We start from the raw sequence: 17,434 nt of genomic DNA, 5'->3' as shown, positions 1-17,434 counted from the left end.
ATAGCTGCATAAAGGCTCTCTTGCAGATTAGATTATCATTATATTCTTTTGTAAAAGGACTTTCTTTGCCCCATTTTAATTTCTTGTGAAAATTAACAATAAAAAATTTCATCATAATAGGATTATTGGAGCCATAAAAATATATTATATCAACATTTTTCTTCACTATTATTTTGTAACAATAAAATATATCTAACAGCCAATAATGCATATTAATATAGAAAAAAAAATAAAGTAAGAGGTGCAGCCATGGTTGTTTGGTAAACAAGTTTGCTTCCTAACCATATGATTTTGGGTTTAGTCCCAGTGTGAAGCACCTTAAGTAGACCCAGGAAGATGTGGAACAAAGTAGTGAAATATGACCTTCAGATGTTGTGTCTCATGGATTCAATGGCAAGTAACTGAGACTTCTGATAAATGGCTGTGCTGGAATAGACATGTCAAGCTAAATGAAATCATAGTCATGGCCAGTGCCAGTGACACATGAAAGGCACTTGGGCGAGTGACATGTAAAAGGCACCCATGCCAGTGACACGTAAAAGACACTCAGTACACTCTTGGAGTGGTTGGCATTAAGAAGGGCATCCAGCTGTGGAAACCAAATCAAAACAGACTAGAGACTGGTGCAGCTCTCTGGCTTATCAACACCAGTCAAACCATTTTACCCATGCTAGCATCAAAAACAGACATTAAATGATGATGATGTTATATATATAATTCTCTTCCTGACAACCTCTTATACAACCCCAAAACAGCTGGACAATCACACCTCAGCATGCCAAATGAAAAATGATTATTATGGGTGTTTTCTGAAGACTTGAAGACAACAGTAATAGCAATATAAAGTGCAGCTTTTGTTGGACTCATGACTGCTACATCACATCACACTTTTGAATATTGATGGGATATTCTCATCAAAACTTCCACCAGATGCAAACATAACAGCCCACATAGTTGTTTGGGACAGACAAGGAAAACTTCTTAAAGGTCAGCTTCTCTGCTGATGTGAATATCTCCTAACTATGAACAGTTACTTTGAAACCTTCAGCTATACCCAGATTATAAATTTGTATTTATGCCAATAATAATTGGTGTGCCTTGTTTTGTTAGTAATTGTGTTTTTGCCAGTCTAGAAAAGCTTGGGTTTCCAGAAAAAGAAATCAACCACCTAACATGGACATTATAAATACTATCTGTAAGTGGAGCAATAAAAATATGCAAGACTTTTTTTGTGTTCAACATGTGATGTTGTTTTTGTTATCTACATTCTAACAATGGAACTTTGTATCTTTGATAGAAACCAGGCCCTTCCTTACAGAAAAATTTCAGATAATTAAAAATAGAAGACAGCATGCATATACATACATACATGCACATACAATGGAATTCTTTCAGTTTCCATCTACTAAATTCACTCACAAGGTTTTGATTGACCTGAGAGCTATAGTAGAAGACACTTGTCCTAGGTATCATGCACTAGGACTCAATTTGAAACTACATAATTGCAAAGTAAACTTCTTAACTACACAACCATGACTCTTAAAATTTATATTGGAAGAAATAAAGTTACATTAAAATTCATATCTCTGTTATTTATTTGTGCCTCTTATTTTTCTTTCTTAGGTTTGACTTTACTGAATTTATCTTGGCTGGAACTGCAAATGGCTATGTTGCTGTTTTTAAGCTAGATTCTCTGATTGAGGTAAGTGTATTTGGATTTTGGATTCCAAAAAGCAACTTTTTCTAGGATGTAAAATATTAGAGTTCAAAATCTTTTATATAACTTTTTAAAATGATTTTCTGTAATCTCTTTAATTGAATTGTTCATCAAATTTAGAATTTTAGATATTTTATACATTTCTTAAGATTAAACATTTCAAATTTGAAGTGATAATTTTAACTATTAGTTATTAAATCAGAATATGTTAATAGCACAATGTGGCAGTTGAGCAAGACTTGATTTCATGTTTTTTTAAAGTACTCTTTCAATGACTGGTATTGTAGTTTTCTTATGTTTTACAATTTTAAATCTTTCCAGAAAGGTAACAATTCTCCAATATATCTTCATTCTTTTGGATTGAATGAACCTGTGCTGTGTATTCAACAACATGGTGATTCAATTTATGCAAGCTGTGGGATATCTGTCTACAAATTGCATTTCTCATCTTCAGAGTTTGATTCAGAAATCTACGATAGAGATGACTGCTTCTGTTTCACTGCAAGGAAAATGAAGAGAAAATATGATGGCTCTTGGTAATGTTCTTATCTTTTATGGAAAAGAGAATCAAGGGATAAACTAATGAAATACAGGATTTAACTTTTGGTTCTCTGGTCAGGCATATGTTTACGCTTGACTGTGATTAACATACTACTGAATTAAGGTTAGTTAGTTAAGGTTGGTGTCAAGGTAGTAGCTGGGTGGGGTGGCCAGAAGAGGCTCCTGTATTGACAGCTCAATATTGAAAAGTGAAAGACAGATTATATGAGACATCTGTAGGAAGTGTTCTACTGTACAGCTGGAAAACATATTGTAAATGTAGAGAATCTGAAGCAGAAGGAAATAATGTGTTCCATATGCATTATGTTAATTTATGGGAGAAATTTAGTGCTAATGAGTTGATGTGGCCATTAAATATAAAAATCACTGGACAGTGAATATGATTGATTATACATAACAATAAATGTGGCATGCTGAGTAAAAGGATGTTGAAATTCGTTATGGAATGAAAGAAATTGACTAAGAAAGACATGAAGAAAATGTAGCTAATTTGGACTTGAAAATATTAACTCATGTTCATAATATTTCAAATGATCAGGATGCATAGAAAGGTTCTGTTTTGTAGATTGTCCTAGAAATAGATTGTCCACAGAAATAACCTGATATTAAAATAAAATATAAAATTAAGAAATATTATGGATATTGATAATTAATTAATAGATCATCATCGTCATTTAATGTCCATTTTCCATGCTGGCATGAGTTGGATGGTTTGACTGAGGGCTGGCAAGCCAGCAGGCTGCACCAGGTTCCAATTTGATCTGGTAAAGTTTCTATAGCTGGATGCCCTTCCTAATGCCAACCACTCCAAGAGTGTAGTGGGTGCTTTCTATGTGCCACCGGCACGAGGGCCAGTCAGGCGATACTGGCATCAACCACGCTTGAATGGTGCTTTTTATATGCCACCAGCATGGGAGCCAGTCAGGTAGCACTGGCAACGACCATGCTTCAATGGTGCTTTTTACATGCCACTGGCACGGGACCAGTTAGGTGGCACTGGCATCGACCATGCTCAAATGGTGCTTTTTGCATCCCACCAGCATGGGTGCCAATCAGGCGGTACTGGCATCAGCCATGACAGTGACTTCACTTGACTCAACAGGTCTTCGCAAGCGCAGTTTATTGCCCAATGACTGAAAAGTATTCTTAAATGGGCCGGTTATGCTGCACTGGCATAGGCCATGGTTATGGTCTCACTTGGCTTGCTAGGTCTTCTCAAGCACAGCATATCTCCAAAGGTCTCAGTCACTTGTTATCACCTCCGTGAAGCCCAACATTTGAAGGTCATGCTTCACCACCTCATCCCAGTTCTTCTTGGGTCTACCTCTTCCACAGGTTCCTTCTACTACTAGGGTGTGATATAAGGAATATAGCTTTGTTGTTTGCAAATGTATTTGTTGTTAATATTTGTTTACTCATAGGCGGTAAGCTAGTAGAATCATTAGAATGCCAAGCAAAATGCTTAGCAGCATTTTGTCTGTCTTTACATTCTGAGTTCAAACACCACCAGGGTCAACTTTGTGTTTCATCCTTTTGGGGTTAATAAAATAAGCGCCAGTTGAATACTGGGGATCAGTGTAATCGACTTAGCCCCTCCCCTGAAATTGCTGGCCTTGTGCCTAAATCTGTTATCAATATTTATATTTACTCCTGATATTCTTCCTTAATTGCTAATGTGTCATTTTATACATGTATTTCTTTTCAATAATTGTTCTTTTTATTGTTAGTTAATTATAAAATGGTATACATATTAGATATTAATATTGTTAATATGCCAGGCAAAATGCTTTGTGGCATTTTGCCTTTCTTTACATTCTGAGTTCAAATTCCGTCAAGGTCATCTTTGCCTTTCATCCTTTTGGGATTAATAAAATAAATACCAGTTGAAAACTGGTGTCGATGTAATCAACTTACCCACTCCCCCCAAGCTTGCTGGCCTTGTGCTAACATGTGAAACCAATATATTTCTTTATTTAAAAAATGATTTTTTCTTTAATTTCATTTTTTTCCAGCTTGTCCATCATTGATGAGAATACTCAAATGATAAATAAAATGATGTTTCATGACAAAATGATGTACATAACTCACCGAAGTAGCAGTACAGTAGAAATGTGGGATATATCTAAAGAATGTCTAAGAAATTGTGTAAACATCATTCACTTCCTTGAGTAAGTTTATATTATTCAGGGTTTATGTTCCATGAATGCCTAAGAACTGCTGATATAACAATAAGTGATTTTTAACTAAGAATAAAGTACATTTTATGATCATTATATAGTCTTGGATATTTTCCAAATCCTTAGTCATTATGTAATCAACTACTTGTTGACAGGAATGAATAATATAAAGAAATTCTAATAATTACTTGAAGCTGATATTGTTTTTTTTTGTTTTTGTTTTTAAAAAAATTTTTTTTTTTTATCTGTGATCAACAGAACCAATTTCTGAAACTTCTGTGATCAGAAGTATCTATCAATGTATGATCAATCTTATTGACTTCAAGTGACAAGAAAGCTGGTGTTATGACATGGATGTCATTTTCAAAGACATTAGCAAGATAAGTGAAGTGTTAGCTGCCAGGAATTGAACCAGAGTAACCAACTTTGTTTACAGAAATAATACCACCTTGGCTCTGGCACTAACTGGTTTTAAAATGTATCAAGTTTAGAGAAACAGTAATTGGGACATAATATGATGAAGAAGCTAACCTTATCAAACTGTCTACAATAAAAATATGATAAGCATTACTGCAAAAATCATCTCATATTAATTTGTACAGATATACTTGACTCTAGCTTATACCCTATGGGTGTAGTGGGAGGAGGTTGGCTTAGCTGCAAGTCAAATACATATGACTAGTAGAAGTAGTACCCAAAAGAGCTAGAAAAGGATAAGAACAGTTTGATCAAAATTTCAAAATTTGTCTAGACACATTTCTATAAAGACTAAAAATTATGATAATGCTCCAGTATGTAAAACTTTAAGGAAAAGACCAAGTTCATAGATATTAAGCTACAAATGGGAAGAGCTTTATTTAGAAGATAACTAGGTCAATGTTTACAATATTACCTGGAAACGAAATTTTAAAAAATCTTTTACATACCTCTTAAAAATCACTGGATATATTAATCCCTGATTGCAGATTGTGGCATATTAGGTCACTGTAAATCATTCATCAAAAATAAAAAACATTTTCCTATAATTCTATGTAATATGTAGCTGTGCAGGTTGACTCACATATTACTATGTAATATGTAACTCTGCTACAAGTGCAACAACTTATTTCCTTCCTCATTAATTATGAGACTTACAGCTAATTAAAATATAATTCTACTGTTACAGCACTGAAACAAATATGTCCAGAATAACAGCAACTTGTTTTCATGCAGCAACTAAAATACTTTGGATTGGTACTGGAGGAGGTCATCTTGTTTTGCTGGACTGCTACAGTCTTCAACCACTAATGACATTACACCGACACATTGGTCCAATTCGATCTCTCCTCTCATTATCAGACAAAGGTAATTCATCAGGTGAATATAGTAATGTGAAATTGGAGATTAACAGTGTTTGACCTTTTAGCATTCAGATTATTCTGTCAAATGTAATAATACTTATTTATTCATCATCATTTAACGTCTGTTCTCTATGCTGGCATGGGCTGGACGATTTGACTGGACTGGCATGCTGGAAGGCTGCACCAGACTCCAGTCTGATTTGGCATGGTTTTCTATGGCTTGATGCCCTTCCTAATGCCAACCACTCTGAGAGTGCTTTTACATGCCACTGACACGGGTGCCATTTGTATGACACCGAGGTGCGTTTACATACCACCAGCATGGGTGCCAATTTGCATGACACTGGAATCTGCCACAACTGAGATTTTGCTCAGCTTGGTGGGTCTTCTTCTCAAGCACAACATAATGCCAAAGGTCTTGGTCATTGCCTCTGTGAGGCCCAACACTCAAAAGGAACTCAGCCACTTTGCCTCCGTGAGGTCCAATGCTTGCAAGGAACTCAGCCATCTTGCCTCTGTAAGGCCCAACACTAGAAAAGTACTCAGCCACTTTGCCACTGTGAGGCTCAACGCTTGAAAGGAACTCAGCCACTTTGCTTCTGTGCGGTCCAATGTTCAAAAGATGTTCTTTACGTGCCACCAGCACGGGTGCACTTGGCTTGATGGGTCCTGTCAAGCACAGCACATCGCCAAAGGTCTCCATCCACCTTTATGAACACTGATTGGTTCCAGTACAGGCTCTTCAGGACTTGGAGGTCTTTCTCATGAATATCAAGGTTACTGAGTTCTTCAAATAATGTCATGTCTTACTTTGTTGAAGGCCTTTCTGTAATCTATGAAACACATGAAGACATTTTTTTGTATCTCCACCACCCACTCTGAGTTCCTTCGCAATACAAAAATATTCCTAGTGCCAGCATCCTTTACAAAGTCAGATTGTTCAATTCCAATCTCTGGTGTTATTTTGATTCTTGCCCACAGTAGTAAAATTCTCATGAACAATCATGGATAGTTACAGTTTAATGCTGGACAGTAACAGCATAATGGGGGTTTGTCAACCTAATGAGGATGGCTTCTCACCTGGGAATAATTATTCATATAAAAATTGTACACACCCTATATAATGCATAATAAAAGATAAATATTTATATCTATATACAGGTACTGGCTCATCTTCCCAAATCATTTGTGGAAGTTATGGATTTCGTCCTCAACTTGGCTTAAATAGAAAAGGTAAACTATGTTTAAATCATTTTTTAAAATAAATTAATCTAGGGAAGAAAGGCAATGCTCATAATATTTACAAGCACTCCCAACTTGATGTATGTATGTATGTATGTATGTATGTACATACATATGTATGTACACATGTATGTATGCACATTTGTTTGTACGTACATATGTATGGACAACAAGGAATGTTCATTAAAGATTTCCCCTGACCTAATTCCCAAGTACTGGGATAAATGAAACTTGGCATAATTATTAGTCCTTTTCTACGTAACCACCACCAATGGTGACACACTTCTGCTATCGCTTTATGCAGCTGTTAAGACCTTGTCTATAGAAGTTGGTAGGTTGTATCTGGAGCCAAGACTTTACCTCAGAAATAAGTTCATCATCTGAAAAGTGCTTCCCCTTCAAAAAAGACTTCATGGTAGGAAAGAGGTGGAAGTCAGATGGTGCAAGGTCGGGAGAGTAAGGCAGATGAGGCAGGATTTCATAACCGCAGGAGTGTGCTTTCATATATATATATGAACTTTGTGTGTATCTCCCTCTGTTTGTTTCTCTCTCTCCTCTCCCCCTCTCTCTCACTACATATATATATATATATATTAGTTTTTCATTTTACATTATTTAGCAGATCTGTTTGGTTGCATCAGTTTTTGGGATGCTGATTTTCCAAATCAGCTCCCAAATTATGTGGAAAACTTGAAGAAAAGGGCAGAACTTGTAGAGCAAATGGCACAACAACAGTCTCATATGAATTTCTGAAAATGTAAATTAATCTTTTAACTGGAAAGAAATCAGAATCTCTTCGTGCAAATTGACAGAACCGGAATCACTACAGCAGCAGATGAACTAAATACTATTTGTCTACTGAAGTTGATGCTATCAACTATACCATCCCTCCAGATGTGTAACCTTGTAGGTATAGCAGAAATCATTATTAAAGGAAAGAGAGCTGGATGTCAGAAATGAAAAGAGCAAATAATCGTGAAATCCTTCTATTTATATTTATATAACTTATATTAATATGCTTTTTATATTGTAATATATACAGCATGTATATATGTATATATCTATCTATCTATTTATATACATACATATATATATATATATATATATATATATATATATATATATATCAGGGACGTGCTGCTTGGGTAGGCAAGGTAGGCAGTGCTTACTCTGAATAAAATACATCGATAGTAACATTTTCCTATTATGGCAAAATATGCACCTAATTCAAAAAAATTATGAAGATTACTCTGATTACTATGCATAAAATGCAAAATATCTTATTTTTTTGTAGATTAGGCAGGCATAATTCACCCCTGCCTTTCAATTTCAGTATTAAAACTATGTATAGTACTGCTGTACTACACGTGCTGTGTACATTCCTACAACAACGTTTTCTTTACACACTATAAAGGCAAAAAGGCCTGTGTTTTGCTTATGTTTTTGTGTGTTTTACTACATAAACGTCACCAACTGCTTACCCTGAGTTATTACTGACGGCACGTGCCTGATATATACATACACACACACACACACACACACACACACACACACACACACACACATATACATGTATATATAGCCCAGTGACAAGGCTTTTGCACTCGCAATCATAAGATTACAGTTTCAATCCTAGACCAGCAGCACATTGTATTCTTGAACAAAAAACTGCATTTCACATTGCTTCAGTCTGCTCAGTCGTAAAAATGGGTAAACCTGCAACAGACTGGAGTCCCATTTAGTGGGAATGTTGGCCTGCCTATCTAGCCAACAGACAGGCATCATTTGAAAACTATAACAATGCAAGGAAGGGCATTGTGACCAGCAATGTGTAACCACATCTGACAATCTGGTCTTTCTACATATAATTATATATATATATATATATATATATATATATATATATATATATATATATAATTATTAAATATATAGGGATCAGCATGAGATTGCTTCACCAACATACTGAAAATTTAGAAATAGCAGTCAAAGAACTACTAATTCTAAACTACAATTTTTTCTCTAACGGATGGTGAAGCAATCTCATGCTGATCCCTATATATTTATAATTATAAATGTTTTTACCGATAAAGGTTTTTTTGCATACTGAACTACTTGGCAAAATTGTTAATTATTAATTTTATTAACTAATTAGCAATTCCCTGCCCTATATCTGTATTTATATATATATATATATATGTATGCATTAGTATCCGAACAATCAGGAGTGTTTTTCTCACTCCTGTGAAACTTTTGGCAGGATATCACTTGAAACATTTCTGGTTGAACAACTTTTATCAAAATATGTTCATGAAACCAGTAGTCTCAGCATTTTGACTTACATTCTATTAATATATGTACATGTTTGTAAGTACACAACAATATTCTATTTTTTGTCAATAATTTATAATAAACTATAAAAGGCTTTTGTAAATGTGATGTTTTATAAATAATAGAAAACTACTTGTCTTTGTGTTGTATTTTATATGATTTGATTTGTGAGTGTGTGTTAAAGTTTAAGCAATTATATAATGAGTCATTTTAGAACACAAAATCTCTTATCTTTTATCATAAGTCATTGGACTATGGTCATACTGGGGTACCACCTTGAAGAGTTTAGTCCAAGAAATTCACTCCAGTATTCATTTTTTTTTTTTATGTCTGGTACTTTCTATATTGGTCTCATTTGTCAAACTGCTAAGTTACAGGGATATAAATTAACCTACAACAGTTATGAAGCAGAGGGACAAATACAAAAGCATGCACATCTATATCTATAAATCTATTTATCTGTGCTGATGCCACATAAAAGCACCCAGTACAACCTGTAAAGTGGTTGGTATTAGGAAGGGCATCCAGCTGTAGAAACCATGCCAAAGCAGACAACTGGAACCTGAACAGCTCTCTGGCTTGCCAGCTCCTGTCAAACTGTTCACCTCATGTGAGCATGGATGACAGAGATTAAATAATAATAATGATGATGATGATATGATAGGCTTCTTTCAGTTTCAGTCAACCAAATTCAGTCACAAGGCTTTGGTCAACTTGGGACTATTAGTAAAAGACATTTGTCAAAGGTACTGTGCAGTGGCAGTGGACTCAAAATCACATGGTTGCAAAGTGAGCTCCTTAGGCACACAGTAATAGCTGCACTTACATTCACTTTTAATTTAATTCTCAAAATGTCACAATTTCTATTGCACAATTGTAACCTGTTACACATCTGTAATACAATTCCAGTACAATCAACAGTGAATGTAACAGATTGTTTGTTGTTAAAAGATTAATATGGTCCTTCCACAATATAATTGCTGTTTCAGTGTTTTTTTTTTCCATTGATATGTTGTACATAATTATTGTAAGTGGATTATAATGTTTTGCATCTTAAAATTGCAGTTTAAACATTATACACATTGATTTGAGGTAAAAATAACAACCAGGCCACTGAGGCTCAGCCAGTGAGTTTGTTGCTGTTTTCTTGTTCTTAAGTTGGTCTTTTTAATGAATGATTTCATTCATATAAAAATTTTGACAGTTAACTACATTTCAACTGGCATAGTTATCTAAAATTTCAACAATCATTTAAATAAATCTAAGTTGTAAATCATTATTCTATATACTTGCAGTACAAAATCTATAGGAATCTCTAAATGAATCAAAGACTTTTTTTGAACTCTTATAAGATGACTGGATTGAAGAAATGGCTGATTTCTTCAATAATATACATACATACATATATATATATACATTTATATATACATACATATATATATGTATATATATATATACACACACATATATATACATATATATACGTATATATATATATACACATATATATACATACATATATATATGTATGTGTATATATATATATACATATCTACGTATATATATGTGTATATACATATATACTTATATATATATATATATGTATATATACATATACATATATACTTATATATATATATGTATATATACATATATACTTATATATATATATATATGTATATATACATATATACTTATATATACGTATATATATATATATATATATATATGTATATATACATATATACTTATATATACGTATATATATATATATATATATATATATATATATATATATATATATACGTATATATATATACGTATATATATATATATATATATATATATATATATATATATATATATATATATATATATATACGTATATATATATACGTATATATATATATATATATATATATACGTATATATATATATATGTATATATATATATATATATATATATATATATATATATATATACGTATATATATATATATATATATATATATATATATATATATATATATACGTATATATATATATATATATATATATATATATATATATATATATACGTATATATATATATATATATATATATATATATATACGTATATATATATATATATATATATATATATATATATATATATATATATACGTATATATATATATATATATATATATATATATATATATATATATACGTATATATATATATATATATATATATATATATATACGTATATATATATATATATATATATATATATATATATACGTATATATATATATATATATATATACGTATATATATATATATATATATATATATATATATATATATATATATATATATACGTATATATATATATATATATATATACGTATATATATATATATATATATATATATACGTATATATATATATATATATATATATATATATATATATATATATATATATACGTATATATATATATATATATATATATATATATATATATATACGTATATATATATATATATATATATATATATATATACGTATATATATATATATATATATATATATACGTATATATATATATATATATATATATATATATACGTATATATATATACGTATATATATATATATATATATATATATACGTATATATATATATATACGTATATATATATACGTATATATATATATATATATATATATATATATACGTATATATATATACGTATATATATATACGTATATATATATACGTATATATATATACGTATATATATATACGTATATATATATATATATATATATATATATATATATATGTTTATTTATTTATTTATGGGTTTCAGCCAAGTGGCTGTGGTCATGCTGGAGCACCACCGTGACTTTCCGTCTTTATGCTGTGCTCTCTTCACGTTCCTTGCATGGCTCTTCTCCTCCACTTGATATAGTCCAATCAAGAGTTTTGATGGCACATCTGGTGTATAAGAGAATTTGACATCGCTGCCCTAAACTGTGTCTCATTTTGAGCCATTGGTTCGTCTGGTATCGTGAAGAGGAAAGCTTCAAATTTTGTCTTGAAGACCTCCACATCCATGTCTTGCAGGTCTCTCAAATATTTTGGCTGGGCATTGAAGAGCTGAGGTCCTCTGAAACCGAGGCTGTTGCAGTACATTGTTTTTATGTGAGATGCAGTGGACGGTACCCTTGGTACCATACAGTGGCGACCTATGCGGGCATTCTTGTAGTACTTGATGCCAAAGTTTGGTACTAGTCCTTCCAGTATTTTCCTTATGTATATTATTACATATCTCTCCTGCCTGCGCTCCAGGGAGTAGAGACCTAGTGCCTTCAGTCGCTCCCTGTAGTTCATCTGTTGGACTGTGGCGATCTTTTTTGTATAGTGATGCTGAATTGCCTCAAGTTCTGCTGTCCGCTTGACACTGTGTGGTGACCACAACTGAGAGCACAACAGTATCCACCCTGCCAGTTGTCTGCACTTTGCTGTCAACTTGACAATGTGCATGTGAAATGATGCATCACTACACATGTTGATGCCCATATGTATATACATATATATAACCTGTATATATATATATATATACATATATAACCTGTATATATATATACATAAACATATATAACCTGTATATATATATGACAGGGTCCCCCGATCCCTTATCTGGTGGTCAATGAAGAAACTTGGGATAGAAGAATGGTTAGTGAGAGCTGTGCGAGCCATGTACAGAGATGCTGCCAGTAAGGTGAGGGTTGGAAATGAGTACAGCAATGAATTCCGAGTAGAGGTAGGGGTCCACCAAGGTTCCGTCCTCAGCCCCCTCCTATTTATCATAGTCCTCCAGGCAATCACAGAGGAGTTCAAGACAGGTTGCCCTTGGGAGCTCCTCTATGCTGATGACATTGCCCTAATTGCGGAGTCACTATCAGAACTAGAGGAGAAGTTTCAAGTGTGGAAGCAAGGTCTAGAATTGAAGGGTCTTAGAGTCAACCTAGCTAAAACCAAAATCCTAATAAGTAGGAAGGTAGATAAAACACAAACCCCTTCAGGTAGATGGCCCTGCTCAGTATGTAGAAAAGGAGTAGGTAGTAACTCTATAAGATGTACCCGGTGCAAGCTATGGACACATAAGAGGTGCAGCAACATCAAAGGCAGGTTAACTAGGAAGTTAGTTTTTGTATGTGGCAGATGTTCAGGTGCAATAAAGACTGTAAACAAACAGGAAACAACTTCTATCTCATTCCAGGGTGAAAAACTAGAGGTAGTCGATAGCTTCCGCTATCTGGGCGACCAAGTTAGTAGTGGGGGTGGGTGCGCTGAAAGTGTAGCTGCTAGAATAAGAATAGCCTGGGCAAAGTTTAGAGAGCTCTTACCTCTGCTGGCGACAAAGGGACTCTCACTCAGAGTAAAAGGCAGACTGTATGACGCATGTGTACGAACAGCCATGCTACATGGCAGTGAAACATGGGCTATAACTGCTGAGGACATGCGTAAGCTCGCAAGGAATGAAGCCAGTATGCTCCGTTGGATGTGTAATGTCAATGTGAACACCCGTCAGAGTGTAAGTATCCTGAGAGAAAAGCTGAACATTAGAAGCATTAGTTGTGGTGTGCAAGAGAGACGATTGCGCTGGTATGGACATGTGGTGAGAATGGATGAGGATAGCTGCCTGAAAAGTGCTACACCCTAACAGTTGAGGGAACCCGTGGAAGAGGTAGGCCCAGGAAGACCTGGGCTGAGGTGGTGAGGCAAGACCTTCGTACATTGGGCCTCACCGAGGCGATGACTACTGACCGAGACCTTTGGAAATGTGCTGTGCGTGAGAAGACCCGGCAAGCCAAGTAAGATCGTTGCCAGTGCCCCTGGACTGGTTCTTGTGCAGGTGGCACATAAAAGATACCATTTCGAGCGTGGCCGTTGCCAGTATCGCCTGACTGGCCTTCGTGCAGGTGACACGTAAAAGCACCTACTACACTCTCTGAGTGGTTGGCGTTAGGAAGGGCATCCAGCTGTAGAAACTCTGCCAAATTTAGATTGGAGCCTGGTGTTGCCATCCAGTTTCACCAGTCCTCAGTCAAATCGTCCAACCCATGCTAGCATGGAAAGCGGACGTTAAACGATGATGATGATATATATATATACATACATATATATATGTACATATATATATATATGTATATATCTATATATATATGTACATATATATATATATGTATATATCTATATATATATGTACATATATATATATTTTTTTTATGTAGAATGTCTTACAGCTGTTTCAGGGAAAATTCAATGTATCCCTTCATTGGAGACGGTAATAGTAGAAGATAAGGATTATTACATCTGTATGAGGAGATATGCAGTAAGAAATGAGATCGATGCAGAGAAGAAAAAACAAAGAAAAAAAAGTACTTGGAGTATACTATTACAGTCTCCAATAAAGGGATACATTGAAATTTCGCTGAAACAGCTGTAAGACATTCTACATAAAATATAAATTTATTTATGCCATTGGTCTCTTATTCTCATTCTTTTTATATATACACACGCTAATACACGACCCGTTATATTCCCATTTCATGTTGCAACTACATCTGGGGCTAAACTAGTCGGTATACAGCACTTACTCGGTATTACCTGTATCATTCGGGTCTGGTTGACTCCATTGCTCTTCATAACCTTTATATATATATATATATATATATATGGTGATGATATATATATATATATTTTTTATTTATTTATTTATGGGTTTCAGCCAAGTGGCTGCAGTCATGCTGGAGCACCACCATGAGTATATATATATATATATATATATATATATATATATATATATATATATGTACATATATATATATATATATATATATATATATATATATATATATATATATATATATACATATATATATATATGCACACATATATCATCATCATCATCATCGTTTAACGTCCGCCTTCCATGCTAGCATGGGTTGGACGATTTGACTGAGGACTGGTGAAACCGGATGGCAACACCAGGCTCCAATCTAATTTGGCAGAGTTTCTACAGCTGGATGCCCTTCCTAACGCCAACCACTCAGTGTAGTGGGTGCTTTTACGTGTCACCCGTACAAGAGCCAGTCCAGGGGCACTGGCAACGATCCCGCTCGAAAGACCCCATGTGTCGCCCGCACACGAGCCAGCCCTGGGGCACCGGCAACGACCTCGCTCGAAAAACCTCATGTGTCACCCGCAAGCTGGCCCAGGGGCACCGGCAACGATCTCGCTCGAAAGATTTCATGTGTCGCCCATATATATGTACATATATATATATATATATATATATATATATATATATATATATATATATATATATATATATATATACATATATATACATATACATATATATACATATATATATGTATATATATATATATATACATATATATATACATATATATATATACATATACATATATATATATACATATATATATATATACATATATATATACATATATATATACATATATATATGTATATACATATATATCCATACGTATATATCTCTTTTACTTGTTTCAGTCATTAGACTGTGGCCATGCTGGAGCACCGCCTTTAGTCAAGCAAATCGGCCCTAGGTCTTATTCTTTGTATGCCTAGTACTTATTCTATCGGTCTCTTTTGCCGAACCGCTAAGTTACGGGGACGTAAACACACCACCATCAGTTGTCAAGCGATGTTGGGGGACAAACACAGACACACATACATAATATATACATATATACATATATATGACGGGCTTCTTTCAGTTTCCATCTACCAAATCCACTCACAAGGCTTCGGTCGGCCCGAAGCTATAGTAGAAGACACTTGCCCAAGGTGCCACACAGTGGGAATGAACCCGGAACCATGTGGTTGGTAAGCAAGCTACTTACCACACAGCCACTTACATATATATATATATATATATATATATATATATATATATATATATATATATATATATATATATATATATATATATATATATATATATATATATATGTATATATATATATATATATTATATATGTATGTATGTATGTATGTATGTATGTATGTATATATATATGTATATATATATTCATATATATATATATATATATATATATATATATATATATATATATATATATACATACATACATATACAAGAATAAGGGCAGGGAATCGTCAATTAATAATAGAATTAATAATTAACAATTTTGCCAAGTAGTTCAGTATGAAAAAACCTTTATCGGTAAAACCATTTATCATCATAAATATACAGGGATTAGCATTGAGTTGCTTCTCCAACATACTAAAAATTTAGAAATAGCAGTCAAAGAACTACTGATTCTAAACTACAAATTTTTTTCTAAATGGATGGCGATATTTATGGCACACATAGAACAAGAAACCGGAGGGGAAAGCATAAACAAAACAAGTCTTTAGTTAATCGGATACGATCGTTTCATGGTTAAGAGAATGAAAAATCCCTATTCCAAAATCATCAGTCCGATATTCTGATAAATTTGAAAGTGTCTCTAAAAAAATTCACGGTAATTTTTGGCCATGCGACACCAAAAATCAACGATAAGAAAGGCACTTACGAATTCATTGGCTAGTGAGTTCAGGCATCCCATCTCAAAGAAATCTATTCCATGTGCGTCACATTTTATATTTGATACCTCTAAGTTAGGTGGTTAAACCGTAATCCCTTCACACGGGACTTTTTTCATACGGGACTATTTGTGACGCACATAGAATAGATTTCTTTGAGATGGGATGCCTGAACTCACTAGCCGATGAATTCGTAAGTACCTTTCTTATCGTTGATTTTTGGTGTCGCATGGCCAAAAATTACCGTGAATTTTTTAGAGACACTTTCAAATTTATCAGAACATCGGACTGATGATTTTGGAATAAGGATTTTTCATTCTCTTAACCATGAAACGATCGTATCTGATTAACTAAAGACTTGTTTTGTATATACATATATATATACATATATATACATACATATATATA

General features: G+C 33.4%; 1 protein-coding gene across 2 annotated transcripts in view; it reads left to right on the top strand.

The window, feature by feature from the left end:
* LOC106869154 (leucine-rich repeat serine/threonine-protein kinase 2) overlaps window positions 1–7,936 on the top strand; it is a 131,655-nt gene extending 123,719 nt beyond the window's left edge. Inside the window, exons 62-67 of one of the 2 annotated variants that reach the window (XM_014914760.3) lie at window positions 1,624–1,702; window positions 2,039–2,253; window positions 4,291–4,446; window positions 5,621–5,799; window positions 6,957–7,028; window positions 7,657–7,936. In XM_014914760.3, coding sequence (XP_014770246.2) covers window positions 1,624–1,702; window positions 2,039–2,253; window positions 4,291–4,446; window positions 5,621–5,799; window positions 6,957–7,028; window positions 7,657–7,790 — 835 coding nt within the window. In that variant the 3' untranslated portion in view covers window positions 7,791–7,936. Of the gene's footprint in view, window positions 1–1,623; window positions 1,703–2,038; window positions 2,254–4,290; window positions 4,447–5,620; window positions 5,812–6,956; window positions 7,029–7,656 lie in introns of both variants that reach the window. The other variant, XM_014914759.3, reaches the window with a different exon arrangement.
* The last annotated feature ends 9,498 nt before the right edge of the window (window positions 7,937–17,434 follow it).

This window comes from Octopus bimaculoides, chromosome 1 (assembly GCF_046866305.1).
Source record: "Octopus bimaculoides isolate indiv1 chromosome 1, ASM4686630v1, whole genome shotgun sequence".
NCBI classification, from domain to species: Eukaryota; Metazoa; Mollusca; class Cephalopoda; order Octopoda; family Octopodidae; genus Octopus; species Octopus bimaculoides.
Note: the sequence above shows the minus strand (reverse complement) of the source record. Positions and strands in the feature narration are given on the sequence as shown.